At 42.4% G+C, this 14,884-nt stretch overlaps 1 protein-coding gene across 1 annotated transcript in view; it reads right to left on the bottom strand.

The window, feature by feature from the left end:
• LOC138998588 (protein Daple-like) overlaps positions 1-13,671 on the bottom strand; it is a 53,248-nt gene extending 39,577 nt beyond the window's left edge. The window contains exon 1 of the mRNA XM_070400732.1: positions 13,450-13,671. Coding sequence (XP_070256833.1) covers positions 13,450-13,671 — 222 coding nt within the window. The remainder of the gene's footprint in view (positions 1-13,449) is intronic.
• Between the last annotated feature and the right edge of the window lie 1,213 nt (positions 13,672-14,884).

Here is a 14,884-nt window from a genome sequence, read left to right as displayed (position 1 = left end):
CTACCTCTTTTTTAAGTTGAACTTTCTCTTTTTCCAAAGCCAGCTTCTTTACTTTTAACATTTCTATATCATTCTTAAGACTTTGCATATCTTGCTTTAGTTTTTCAATTACAGATACTCCAGATGTTCTGTCATTGTGCAGTGCAGAGGAACTCACATCTTTTAATCTAGAGTCCATGCTTGTACAATAATTAGCATTGAAATTATCTGCACATAATGGATTCTGGAACAAGTCGTGATTTCTCTTTGTTTCCTTATAAATATTTATAACAGTAGGCATACCATGGCTTTTCATTTCAATGATGATTTTTGTTTCATTGCAGCAGGGATGCTGCAATTCAGGATGGCTTTTTGGATCATGAGACTGAGGTGTAGGTCCGATGCCTAAGTTCCAATCTGTGGTATTTGGGTTCATATTTTTTGTCATCTGCATAGGAAACTCTTGGTCTTCTTTCACTCCAGATGTAACTACTAGGGTCCTTACTTTTTCATTTACTGTATCATTATAAAAACTTTGCTCATTTTTGTTTAAAACTTGTTCAGCATTAGGTTTGTGATCATTTTCAGAGTGTAATTCCTTGTCTCTTAAAGAAAGCTCAGAAGAAGAGTCCCACGGAGAGTCTTCTGGAGACCCGGGGTGTCCATGAGATGGAGAAACAATTTTGAGAGTGGTTTCTTCTCGTTTAGGAAATGTTTGTAATGCTGCAGAGATAGTCTTTCCAAATGCACCTTTTCCCTCACAATCAAGCATTTTACTTGTCAAATTCGAAGGCATTTGTCTTAAGCTTGCTCCTTCTTTAGAGTTATCATGTAGTAGCTCTTCCTTAGGACAATCAGTGGTTTTGAATTTTACAGAAAATTCACGTGACTTCTGCTTTGACTCATCTTTGGAAAGTTGTAAATTCTTCCTGTCTCTAATGTTCCTTGCTTGATGCGCATATTCCTCATCCTTTTGCACAAAAGAGAGTCCTGAATATGAAGATGTATCCACTTTGTCACATGCCTTGTTTATTTGTGATTCTTGAGACATTTTTTCCAGATGCAATGGTGGACAATGAACATGCTTTCTTTGATTTTTAGATGCCTTGGCTGTTGGGGTATGTGTTTCTGAAATAAATTTATCCTCAAATGATCAATTGTGAACAAAGATAAATTAGAATAGACTTTAGAATTAACTGTTAGATTTCTTAATCTATGTTTAGCTATTCCCAAAATCAATAATTGTAACTGAGAAGAAAAAGAAAGGAAAATCTTGACTTGGTCTAAATTAATATAAAAACATGCGCCCTCAAACCTAATTGTCACACTATTGGAATCAAAGAATTCATTAGGTGCTAAATATATCAGAAATAAATTAGTAGCTGAATTTTAACATTACAATGCCTTCCTCACTTAAAATATTTCACCTCACCCTATCCTAAATAGTGAGTCCCTCTAGTGCATTTCAGAATTTTTCAGTGTGATCCAAGATGGGAGTAAAGGAGGTGAAAGTTAAACTCACTTTCTCCATGGACCAGATCGGAATTACAACTCAATTATGTAACTACAAACTTGAATAACCAACTGAAGACTAGTTGATTATCAGTATTATAACCAAGGATCTACAGAAGAAGCCTCCATTACACTGGTAGGAAGGACAGAGATTCAATTGGGCTGGCCCCACATTCACTTGTGATGGATGAGAATGCAGAGGCATGTCTCAGTGCAGTGGTCCCCCTGAGGAGCTTGTTGTCTCAACCCCACACTGGGCTTCCAGCCCTGAGAACCAGAGCCTGGAAGAGGAGCCCACAGGACATCTGGCTGTAAAAATCAGCAGGGATTCTGCCCTCCAGGAAGAGGTGGGATTCTGCTAGAAACCCAGGAGCCCTCACAAATGGCCCAGCTGATAATATCCTTCCCACCACCTACCCTGGGCTATGAGGAAAGAGTGGCTCAGAGTGGCCTAAGAGTCATGTGAGGAGACTGCTTTGTGTGGCGCTGGGAGAGAGCGCTGAGGGGATGGCCTCTGGGTGCCCTCCCTGTGCTGAGTCCCTCTCCCACAATGCTCACAGATCCATCACCCCTGATGTCAAGCCCTCCCTTCCTTATGGTCTCAGCCAGGGGAATGTTCTAGACCATCGTCCTGAATCCTTGTCCCCCACCCTGTGGAGCTACATGCTGCAAAGGAGTACGGGCCCATGGTGTTTCATAGAGATCTCCTAAAGAGGTCTGGGTGGATTCAGGTGGTGTCAGAGACTGAGTAGTGTGACTTTGGGTTGGGGGGTCTTTATTCCATTGCTGATCTAACTAAAGCCACCATTGCAGTGATGAGCCCTCCCTTCATACAGTCAAATCCTGGTCTTTGGGCCTTGATGAATTTTGATAGCCTTCCCTTATAATCTTCCTGATACCACCGCAATCACAGCAGTCCACGGGTATCTGGTGGCTGATAAGTGGCATTTGTGTACCTTGGGACTTGAGCTGAGTGCCCTGACACCCAAAAACGGAACAGAGTTTGAATCTGTATCAACCTGGAAAACACCACTTGCACCTACCTGATGAGTCACTTACTTCATGCAACTCACATACCAATGGGCACTCTTTCAGTGAATGACCCCAACAGAAAGCTTGTAGGGAGAGATGGATCTCCAAGTGACTTGGGCTTTTTGCTGGTGGATGCTGATGGAAGGAGGCATTGCTGTGCAGCTGGCCCCTCCCAGGTGCACCCAGGCCCAACAGAGGTAGTCATAAATACTCGACCTATTTATAGCTCCACACAGGTACCCCAAGGGAAATCACAGGCAGAGAATGACATTGACTTGCAGCAGAATCCTTTCCAAGAGGCCCCAGAACCAACAAACCTGAGAGTTAGGTGGGGGGACTTGAGAGCATGACCCAATTAGATCCACAAGCAGAACACCCAAATGAAGATCGGGGCATACAGCAAACTGAGCTGGCATGAATTGCTCAACATAGGGTCACCTTTGCACAGCAGCTTGTATACCGTGTATAGTCAGCCAGCCTGAAGATCAACCCATTGCACAAGCAGGCCAACAGCTATCAAGGCTTTAAAAAGGGGGTTCACAGAACACACACAAGTGACATTCCAAGAGCACCTAACAGAGGTGATCAGAAAGATTGTGCCAATGAGATTCAAAGACACCTAGTACATAAGGCCATTATTCCAAGACTAGGATGCAAAGCACATCTAACTAATACATAGAAACAAATAGAGAGAGTCAGACAAAATGTGGAGTCAAACATTCCCCAAATGAAAGAACAGAGAAAGTTTCAAAAAAAATAACAAAATGAAATGGACAGAAAATACGCATAAGATACAGAGTTCAATAACATGGTTACAAAGATACTCAAGGAATGTAATAATAACTTCAACACAGAGATAGCAATTATTAAAAATGACAAAGAATCCACATAAATAACCACTCAGAAATGAGGAGTACAATATCTGAAATGAAGAATACAGCAGAAGGAATCAACTGCAGATTAGATGAAGCAAAGAATAGGATATTTGACTTAGAAGACAAGGCAGCAGGAAGCACCCAATTACAGCAGCAAAAAATTAAAGAAAAATTGTTTTTCTTTAAAAAATTAGCGAGTTTCAATGACATCAGGGACAACACAAACCGTAGGAACATCCACATTGTAGAGAAAGAGGAGAGAATGTGCAAAAAATTGAGAACCTAGTTGAAGAAATGACTTGAAACTTCCCTGACCTGTGAAAAACAAGGACCACAAGTACAGCACACAAAGAGAGTCCCATGCAAGATGAATTCAAGGAGGCCCACTCTAAGACACTTCATAATGAAAATGGCAATGCTTAATGACAAAGAGAGGACCTTAAGATTGCCCTCGTAATTTAGGTACAAATACCTGTGAAATACTCACCAAGAAACACAAAAGTGGCCAGCACTGCAAGCAATTATACATGATGGGACTGAAACCAATACCATGTTATATTACCATATTACTTGCTTTAAAAACATAATTTTAGGCCAAAGCCAAAAATTCCATCAGGGCTATTCCTGCTGTGTAGAAAATTTCCATGCAGCAGGCCTAAGATTGCTATCCTTAGAAAGTCCTGCTTAAATGCCTACCCTTCAGTTGGTGTCTGAAAACCTGAATCTGGGTAGGCTTTCCACATTTCCCTAAATGATAAGTGTGACTCCCTGTGCCTAAATACTTTGCACAAGTCATGAGGTTCTTACTGAACACTTGCTTTCCTTCTGGGAATCTAGAATTTGGGTACATGTTATGGGGAAGATGTCTATGTGACTAGCGTGCCATAAAAACCTTGACACTGAATCTAACCAGACCAGTAGATGATCTATTTCATGTGTGTTGTCAGAATTTGACACTGGAATAACTAAGCACATCCTGGTACCTCCACAGGGTGAGGACTCTGGGAAGCTTGTACCAGATGTCTGCCGCACTTTGTCACATGCACCTTTTCTCTTTTGCTGATTTTACTATACACCTTTCACTGTTATTACTCACACGTGTTAAAACTCACGTGTGAGCACACCTATATGCTGAGTCCTGTAAAATTTTCTAGTGAACAAGCAAACCTAGGGGTGTGTTTAGAAACATCTAACAAAATTGCATTATGTGAAAATGTTATTTGGATTGATGTGTTATACATGATTACAATAGAGAAGTTGATTTCACTGAATACCTGTCCTTGACTTTGCTTCCATCCTTCCTTGTTTTCGAGTTTTCTGTAGATCTCTAACAACCTGAATAAACAGATGAAAGGGATAAATGAATCAATGGTGTCAGAAAATTATGTGAAACGAGCAACATTCCTATTTAGTCAGAATAAGAAATACAGAATCCCAATGCTTGACAGTATGTTCTATAGCAAAGTTCCTATAAAGGAAAGGAAGATATCTCACTGACAAATTTCTCCAACTGAACAGGGTTTAATTCCTTATCATAATCAACTAACTAGGAAAACTGAAAAAAATAATTATCATCTACAGTAATAAAAGAGAAACATGGTACTTAGGGTACGACTGCTACCCTTCCCATTGGATAATCTGCATATCCTTATGCAAATTAACTGTCAGCCAAGATGGCGGCTGGCACTCATGCACTGATGGGAGCAGGGAGACTTGCTTGCTCCAGTGACTGTGGACTCCAATGTTCCCTGCCTGCCGCTGCCGGCCTCTCAGCTGCAACTCTAAGCAACTATGTACTATGTTGCAAATAATAAGCTAAACAAAACCCCAGAAACCGGCTTTCATTCAGCCAGGCTTCAGCCAGCTTTACCGCAACATTGTATTGATGTTTTCAGCAGCGAGGCCTCAGAGCTAAAGTTGGCCCAGAATTAAAACAAAATAAAAAGAAAAAAAGGAGTGGTTAGGAGCTTCAGTCACCCGCTTCTGGAAAACAGCCCTCAGCCCCTCACCCAGACTGGCCAGGCACCCCAGTAGGGACCCCAACCCTGATCCAGGACACCCTTCAGGGCAAACCAGCCAGCCCCTACCCATTCACCAGGCCTCTATTCTATATAGTAAAAGGGTAATATGCCTGCCGGCACCAGGATCAGCAGAGCAGCGAGGCTCCCGGCACAGGGATCTTCATGACAGGGGGCAGCGCCCAAACCCGCTGATCAGCCCTGCTCTGTGCCTGATAGGGGGGAGCTCCCCAATCTCCTGATCGCCCTGTGGCTCTGTGTGTGACAGGGGGCAGGGCCACAACCTCCCTATCTGCCCTGCTCTGTTTGTGAAAGGGGAAGGTGTCCCAACGCCCTGATCAGCCCTGCTCTGTGCCTGATAGAGGGGAGCTCCCCAATCCCCTGATTGCCCTGCGGCTCTGTGTGTGACAGGGTAGAGCCATAACCTCACCATTGGCCCTGCCCTGAGTGTGACAGTGGCGGCGGCCCAACCACCTGATCGGCCCTGCTCTGTGGGTGATAGAGGGTGGCGCCCCAAGCCCCCTCCACAGGCCTTGCTCTGTGTGTGACAGGGTAGAGCCATAACCTCCCCATTGGCCCTGCCGATGGAGAGGTTATGGCTCTATCCTGTCACACACAGAGCCGCAGGGCGATCAGGGGATTGGGGAGCTCCCCTCTATCAGGCACAGAGCAGGGCTGATCAGGGCGTTGGGACACCTTCCCCTTTCACAGGGTGCAGCGCCCCAACCCTCTGATCGACCCTGCTCTGTGTGACAGGGTACGGAGCACCAATCCCCCCCATGGGCCCTGCTCTGTGAGTGACAGGGGGCATCACCCCAACCCCCTGATCAGTGGCGGCGCAACCTCCCCATCGACCCTGCCTTGAGTGTGACAGGGGGTGGTGCCCCAACCCCCCAATTGGCCCTACCCTGAGCATGACTGAGGGTGGCATCGCAACCTCTCGATCCGCCCTGCTCTGTGCATGATGGGGCGGCCCCCCAACTCCGCAATCGGCCCTGCTCTGAGCCTGACCAGGGGCTGCACTTAGGGATTGGGCCTGCCCTCTGCCACCCAGGAGCAGGCCTAAGCCAGCAGGTCATTATATCCCAAGAGGTCCCAGACTGCAAGAGGGCACAGGCCGGGCTGGGGGACCCCCCTCACTCCGCCCAGTGCAAAAATTTTTGTGCACCGGGCCTCTAGTCTATTTATATAAAAGCCCAGTGACCATTATGCCAGAATGACCAGAAAGACTGGTGGCTATGACATGCACTGCAACAGCCAAACAGCCTCAACTGACCTTGTTCGCCCCCCCCTCCTGGCTGGCTCAGCCCCCAGTCGGCCCCCAACACCCTGGTTAGGGGTTCATCCGACCGCCCACCACTTGCAGCTCCTCCCCCTGGCCGACCCCCAACCCGAATGACCCCAAACACTCCTAAATCTCTCCCTGGCTCCCTGGTGCATGTACAGTTAGTGCAAGCACACGAAAATAATTATCAGTCCCTCTGACCCCAACCAGAGTCTCCAGAGGGCTCTGCTAATATTGCAGCCAAGGTGTGGAATTCTCCCTCCATGGCCTGAAGCCCCAGGAGACCTTCCAATTTAGCCAAAAAGGCGACAGAAGCATTAATGGATGGCGGTCCTTTGCGGAGAAATGTAGAGAGGCTGCGGGGATTTTGTGAAATTGCAGTGACTTGCCGATTAGGTGAGCTTTCAATCTCTCTTTAAATGGGGTAGAAAAGAGGATCTGCAGGCTGCCAGGAGCAACAGTGAAGCACAGGCACATTCAAAAAGAGAAAAGCCTTTTAACAAACAAGCATGAAGATCATATTGTGAAACTAAGAGTAGAGTCCCAGAAAGAACGCAAAAATCATTAAAGGGCCATCATCTATCTTGATATATGTTTGCAAACAACACATAAACAACTTCATCTCATGGCACGTGAAATGCAAAACAGTTCTGTTGTGGGTTTTCTTTTGGCCATCCTTTATAATTAGATCCAGCCTGAGGAAAGCTATAGCTTCCAACATTTGATCTCCTGGCTGGCCACACCCCCAATCGTCCCCCATCGGGGCAGGCAGACCTCTAGTATTTAATAAAACAGTGTTCTAATGATTGCAGAGTTCTTTTTCTTTATTACTAATCTTTTTTAAAAGTTCCTATTAAACACTATCGTGGCTCACCTATTAAAGGCAGTTTTTGACAGGACAACTAAAAAGTGAAAGAAATGTTATCCAAAATATAGGGATATCCATGGATACTCATTAAACTCAACCTGTATGGGAAAATACTGGTCTTTCTTCATGAACTGTTGCTCTTTCCTTCCGATCGGTTAAAGACCTAGTCTTCATGTCCATTCCAAATGCCAATTCAGGCCCTAACTGGTTTAGCTTAGTGAATAGAGCCCTTGCCCACAGACTGAACTGTCCCAGGTGTGATTGCGTTCAAGGGAAAGTACCTTGGTTGTAGGCTCCCTGTCCCTGGTTGGAGAGCATGCAGGAGGCAACCGATTGACATGTCCCTCTCACATCAATGTTTCTCTGTCTCTCCCTCTCCCTTCCACTCTCTCTAAAAATCAATGGAAAAATACCTTCATGTGAGGATTAACAACACAACTGAAAAAAATGCAAGTGCACGACCTAGAAACCTATGAATCACCTTAGAGTTCTCTCTCCTCAGTAAGTCTTTACATGCAATCATCACAAAATCTACCGTCTCTGCTTTATTTTGCTACTGTCAAGTGCCCTAGTCAAATGTGGGCTTTTAGATGATGGCATTCACAGCGGGGAAAATACTACCAACTATTATTGTTCTTTCTTAAATTAGTATTATTTTTTAAGCAAAACAAATGAGAAAGACATAAAGGTAGAAAAACACCAACATTTTAAAGGGAATGAATTGAGCTTCCTGACTCATTTCAGCATGGATGCTTGAAATCTTCATAGTAGACTTATGCTAGTCCAGAGGCAAAATATTCTTTGGTCTCCCATCTCTTTATGTGTTTTCCTTCCATCTATCCTCTACAGGAGGGGTCAGCAATGTACGGCCCACAGGCCAAATACAAACTGCCATCTGGTTTTGCAAGTAGTCTCACTGGAACACAGTCATGCATATTCACTGACAGATTCTCTAGGACTGCGCTCACACTACAATGGTCCACTTGAGTAGATATGACAGACCACATGGACTAAAATCAGGCCCTTTAAAAGAAAAATCTTGCTGATCCCTGCATCCCTCCACAACCAGAGGAACCTAATCATATGTAATCCTGTTAGTCTTCTGCCAAAAACTCCAGTGAATCCCTGTAGTAAGTATTGCTGGCTCCCTACCTTAGGTCTTCCTTATTGCTGGAGAATCACAACTGTATTTGGACATTTACTGTTCTGATACACAAAGAAGGTGTTATCTCCCCAGCTCCAAAGAGAGTTATGATTATACTAAGCTGATTAAAGAAACTGGTTTACCTCTAAAGGATTTAAGAATGAGCATGGGATGTAACCCAAGTGCATCAAAAGTTAGGGGAAGTCAACTCCAAGTCTCTCAGTGTTTTCTCTATTTAAAAGAAACCCACAGGCCAGGCCAGTAATGCTAAGTGAATGAAGAGCTGTCCCATGCACTGAGAGGTTCCTGGTTCAATTTCTGGTCAGGCCACATGCTCCAGTTGCAGGCTCAACCCCAGCAGTGGCGTGCAGTAGGCAGCCTATGGATGTGATGGTTCTCTCTCATTGATGTTTCTCTCATTTTCCCTTCCTCTCTCTCTAAAAATAATTAAAAACATGTTTAAAAAAATTCAAGGAAACAAATAGCTCAACATCACTAATCAGGGAAATGCAAATTAAAGCCACAGAGAAGTACCACCTCACTCCTCTCAGAACGGCTGTTCTCAAAATATAAAAAGCAAGTGTTTTTGAGGACATGGAGAAGAGACAAAGCCTCACACACTGTTCATGTGAAGATAAATTGGTACAGTAATTGTGGAAAACAGCATGGAGATTCCTAAAGAAATTAGAAACAGAACTGCCATTCCTCATCTGGGTATTTACCCAACAGATATATATAAACACGCATTTTGGGGAGAAAATATCTGTGCACTCCTATGTTCACTGCAACATTATTCACAATAGCCAGGATATGGAAGGAACCAGGATTCTTCCCATAGATAAATGAATAAAGATGATGTGTTATGTATATGTGTTTTGTATATGTGATATATATATATATATATATATATATATATATATATATATATATTTATATATATATGGAGAGAGAGAGAGAGAGAGAGAGAGAGAGAGAGAGAGACTGATGTATTACTCAGGCATATGAAAGAATAAATAACTATATTTGTAAGCACTTAGTGTGATATGGCACCTAATAAGCACTGAATAAAGAATAGAAAATAATATAGATGGTGATGATATTAACAAGCTCTTGGAGGCAGGGACGGTATTTGAATTCTGCAACATCACAGTAACAAGTACCTAAAAGACGCCTGAGAGTTAAATGGCGTATCATTAAGCTGAAAAATGAGTAACTGAATTTTGATATTTTCTGTGAAAATTTTGTTTTAAAAAAATAAGAGAGAAATAAACCTGGGGAAGCTCTCCCGTATTACACATATCTTCAAGGTCAAAACACTAGTTCATCTTTGTGTTTCCTATCACTTGCAAAACCAACCTACACAAGTCCTCTGATAAAGTCGACTAAGTCCAAGGTGTCTTCACAGAATCCAGATGAGATCGGGCACGTTCAGGGTGGTATGGCCGTAGACTCTTCACACAATTCATATTGCACAATGAACTAGGTAACATATCTGGCATTTTTGTTACTGAGAAACATTTTTGTACGTTTACTGCAATTTGTTGAGTCCCTCGTTGGGCTTTGCGAATATTTATTATGATTATTTTTTCACCAATGACAATAGAGCATCTTGTTCTACAACAGTGGTTCTCAACCTGTGGGTTGCAAGCCCTTTCGGGGTAGAACGACCCTTTCACAGCGGTCGCCTAAGACCATCGGAAAACACATATATAATTACATATTGTTTTTGCGATTAATCACTATGCTTTAATTATGTTCAATTTATAACAATAAAATTGGGGGTCACCGGAACATGAGGAACTGTATTAAAGGGTCACGGCATCAGGAAGGTTGAGAACCACTGTTCTAAAGAAATGCCAGTGTCCTGATAATTATCAAATTAATGAAGTGAACATATCTCCTTCTGTTTTGACTTCTGAGGATTAAAGTTGATATAATGAGATCTTCTTGGCATAATGTGAACAATACGCTCTGCTTCCCAACAGGTATTGTTTTTCTGACTTCCGCTCTATGGGTAGACATCTTTAAAACACTATCTCATTGAGATTCTTGCACTCTGGCTAAGGGGTATAGTTCTTATTCTTTGCCATTTGTTTGTGATATTAGGAAAGTATTGTTGAGTTCCGAGTTTTAGTTTCTTTTTTTGTGAGACAAATCTCTATGTAATAACAAGTACTTGCAAAATATAACCCATTTCAATGAAAACTAAACAAAAGATCCATTTTAGAACAGTTCCAATTTGGAATAATATGAACATAGAGGAAACATACACCATCCAAACATAATTTTTTTTACATAAAGATATTTTATGGGATTTTAGGGATAAGGACTAACTAAATGAATTTTTTTTCAAATGATATTGCCCCAGATTTTAATGTTGTTATTAATACTGAATACTATGCTATGAAGAAAGAGATTAGAAAAACTATACATGCAACTTACACATTGTTTGGTATTATTTCCCTGCTCTCTCATTATCAAACTTTCTCACTCTTACTTCATCTATGGCAGGAACACCAAGAGGAATTCACTATCAGAGGTTTTACCAGGAGTGCTATTTGCAGATTTTTGAGGCCTCCTTTCTTCTTTATATTTAGAAGTTAGCTGTTGCTTGCTGTGCACAAAACTGGTGATAAATAACATTACTCTCTTAATATTAATATAAAAATATTTTCAAAATATAGTAAATTCTTAGGATATTTCAGATAATATCAGAGCTAATATTGCAATGTTAATGATACCATACACTTTAAATTTGTAAGTTCCACAACTGTTTTATGAAGTACAAAACAAAAAATTGTAACCGTCATGATTTGAGAGCAGTATAATTCAGTGAATTAATTAGAGTTAGCTTGACATTATTATAAGTTTCTAGAACTCAGTCACCCTAGTTCTATAACCAATAGCTATTTGTTATCAAACAAGTCCTTATCTTTGGCTCAGTTCTCCTCTACAAAATAAGAAACTTACTTCCTTATTTTATAAGTTTGCTAAGAGAATTAAAAGAGATGATACAGCAAAAAGATATGCTCAGAAAATTTAAACCAAAGTAAAAATCTAGTCCTGACATTTATTTCTTGAAATTATTTGGATTCCCAAAGAAATACCAATGTGGAATTTTCATAGTTTCTCATATTCAAATGTTGCAGTTTTCTGAAAATGTTATGAATTTTGGTTATTACCTGTACTTACATTGCGCTTTGTATTTCAGTGTACCTCAGCTATTATGTAAGTAACAACTAAATTAATGTACGAATAGATTTCCCCATGAAGTCAGATAACACCATGCTCCCTTCTTTATGCAGCAAATCATACAAACCAAAGAAAACTAATAGAAGCCAGGACCTGGGCTGGACTACTACTATTCCTTCTCTAACTACTCAGATTCTGAACCAGCAGATCTTTATGAGAGCAATGCTTAATCTCCCTGTCTATCCCCAATTGGCTTGGAAGATGCAATCCTACTGGTCACCCATGGATATTTATCGGTCATGGATGGGCCCTTAGCAATTTTAAGGACCAATAACCTACTTTTGATTCAGAGCTTTCTGTTGACTGGCTTCCATGTGAGGAATAATCTAAAATACTCTGAAACCTAAGGTAAATTTAAGTCACTTGGGAAACTTTCATTGTTATGGCAAAGAGATCACTTGAGGGGCCAACCTCAATTATGGAACTTCAGGCAAGTTGGTGCCTACTGCTCTGGGAGAGTGATGTGGGACCTTCCACTACCTAATAAAGGTGCTCAACAGAATAAATGTCACCTTGGGGTGCAGATCCTGTAACAAAGGACAAAGGATCATCTGGCCCTTTCCTGCAACATTATTTGAATATCCCTGACAGCTCAAATGTTTCCAACTAACACTTTCTAGCAGGAAAAAAAAACAACAAACTCAAATGGTAACTAGTCTGAAAAGATCTGGGCTAAAAAGTAAGCTCCAAAATAAAAAAATAAAAAAGAGACATATGTAATATTTTTGTAACACTTTAAGCAATAAAACATAATAAAGAAAGTGAAAGTAAGCTCCACATAAGCTTTCCAGTTGTGTGTGTGTTGGGGGAGGGGCGCTGTGGATGGGTAGAGCTAGGAGGCCCAGCTGCCAGAATAGGGTGCTGGTAATTGGAATAGTGGATAAGCATATAGAGCATAGGTATATAAGCTAAAAAAAGAGGCAGAAACACAAGTCCTAGTGTGAATCAACATGAAGACTCAGGAATCTCCAGTCCCAGTGCCCAGCACACATGGGGGAGCCATTTGGCTTTTTCCCCTTATCTCTGCTCCCGCCCCTGAGCCCTCCCAGAACCACTGGGTGTCTTAGGGGTCTGAGTCTCCCCTGAATGCCTTCACAGTGTGGGAACACGCATCCATGGGATGTGACCCTTTCTCTTGGTGGCAGGTTTCCAAGGTTGACCCCACTCAGGATTTCTAATGACTGGGAACGGGCGGTAACTGCTGCCTTTCCATCTCCTGTCCATTTTCCTTGAAGGAGCCAGAACCCAAGATTCTTGGTAGAAGGGAAGCCATGGACCTCCCATCAGTGGACATAGTTTGGATCAAAGCCTGGCAGCCAGAAGGGTTTGCTCACAGACTCTGGATTCACCTGGGCACCGTCTCTCTGCCCATCCCATGCCCTGCACTAGGCACCCTCTCACCTTTCAACATTCACTCTTCTCAACAGCCCTGAGGGGGAGGCAGGGACAGTCCCTTCTTACACATGAAGAGGCTCTGCACTCACCGACTCTGCTCTCACCGACTCTACGTCCACCGACTCTACCTCCACCGACTCTTCACACACCGACTCTTCACACACCGACTCTTCACACACCGACTGCACACAACCGACTCCACACCACCAACTCCACATCCTCCGACTCTGCACCGCAAATTCCATGCCACCCATTTCAAACTGCCGTATGGGCCGCATTCTAAACTGCTCTGCCAACAGCTCATGCCCCATGTTAACTGCTTTGGAATACACAAATATTAGGACACTCTCCCTAAGAAACTTGAGACCTGTCTGGGCATATAAAATATAAAGAAACAAAATGGATATATATATGTATCCTACATGATTATAAATGGAAATTAACTACTTCATTCTAACTTTCTCTACCACATTTCTAATAATTATTATTTTCCCATCAGCTGAATTATAGAAATCAGTTACTTTTAGGTAACAACACATTCATTTTATTTTGTGAAGTCTTATCTAGAGAGCTCAGCTCCCAACCAACTGCCTAAAAAACAATTTCACAAACGATTCACTAATGTGTAGTTTATAAGAAAAATGAACAAAGTAAAGCTGTATGTTTGGAAAATACTTTATTTACTTAATTTTAAAATATATATTTTTATTAAGTTCAGAGGGAAAAGAAGGAGGGAGATATATAAACATCAATGATGAGAGACAATCATTGATAGGCTGCCTACTGCATGCCCAGTAATGGGGATCAAGCCCCCAATCTGGACATGTGCCCTGATTGGGTATGGAACAGTGATTTGCTGGTTCATAGTTTGATGCTGCATCACTGAGCCACACCAGCCTGACTGGAAAATACTTTAACAAAAAGATATTGTACATAGCTTTCTGTGCAAGGAGTCTTAAATTAGCACATGCAAGAAAGACATTTAGAGAGCAAATATGCAGGTATCCTCTGAACAGAATTTAAACATTTAGGCTGGCTGAGGAAACCAAAATGGTGGCATAGGTAAACACCGGAAATTGCTGCATCACACAACCACTTTAAAAATACAACTAAAAGACAAAACGGACATCGTCCAGAACTACAGTAAGGCTGGCTGAGTGGAAATTCTACAACTAGAAGGAAAGAGACAAGCACTGAGACTCAGAGGAGGTGCGGAAGTAAAGTGCAGAGGTACGGAGTGGCACGCCAAAATGGCTGGCAACTGAGGAGTGGCGCACATGGAAAGGGCTGGCTGCTGAGGACTTGGTTGTCTTTTTCAATCGGGAGGGAGTCTCAAGCTCCAGACTGCTCTGAAGCTCATCTGAGTCTCTGGGGAGAAACTGGACTGTCTGGCATCAGGCAGAACTCGAGGGCGGCTTTCCCTTAGAGGTGCTTGCAGTGATTAAAGGGACACTGAGATGCAGGCCTCTTAGGGTAGGACTGGGGAGCAGTCATAGTTGCTTGCTCCACCCTGTTGATCCCCTG

Source organism: Myotis yumanensis, unplaced genomic scaffold (assembly GCF_028538775.1).
Source record: "Myotis yumanensis isolate MYYU_CA2020_CCGP unplaced genomic scaffold, mMyoYum1.0.hap1 SCAF_20, whole genome shotgun sequence".
Lineage (NCBI taxonomy): Eukaryota > Metazoa > Chordata > Mammalia > Chiroptera > Vespertilionidae > Myotis > Myotis yumanensis.
The sequence above is the reverse complement of the archived record's forward strand: the minus strand, read 5'-3'. Positions and strand labels throughout refer to the sequence as shown.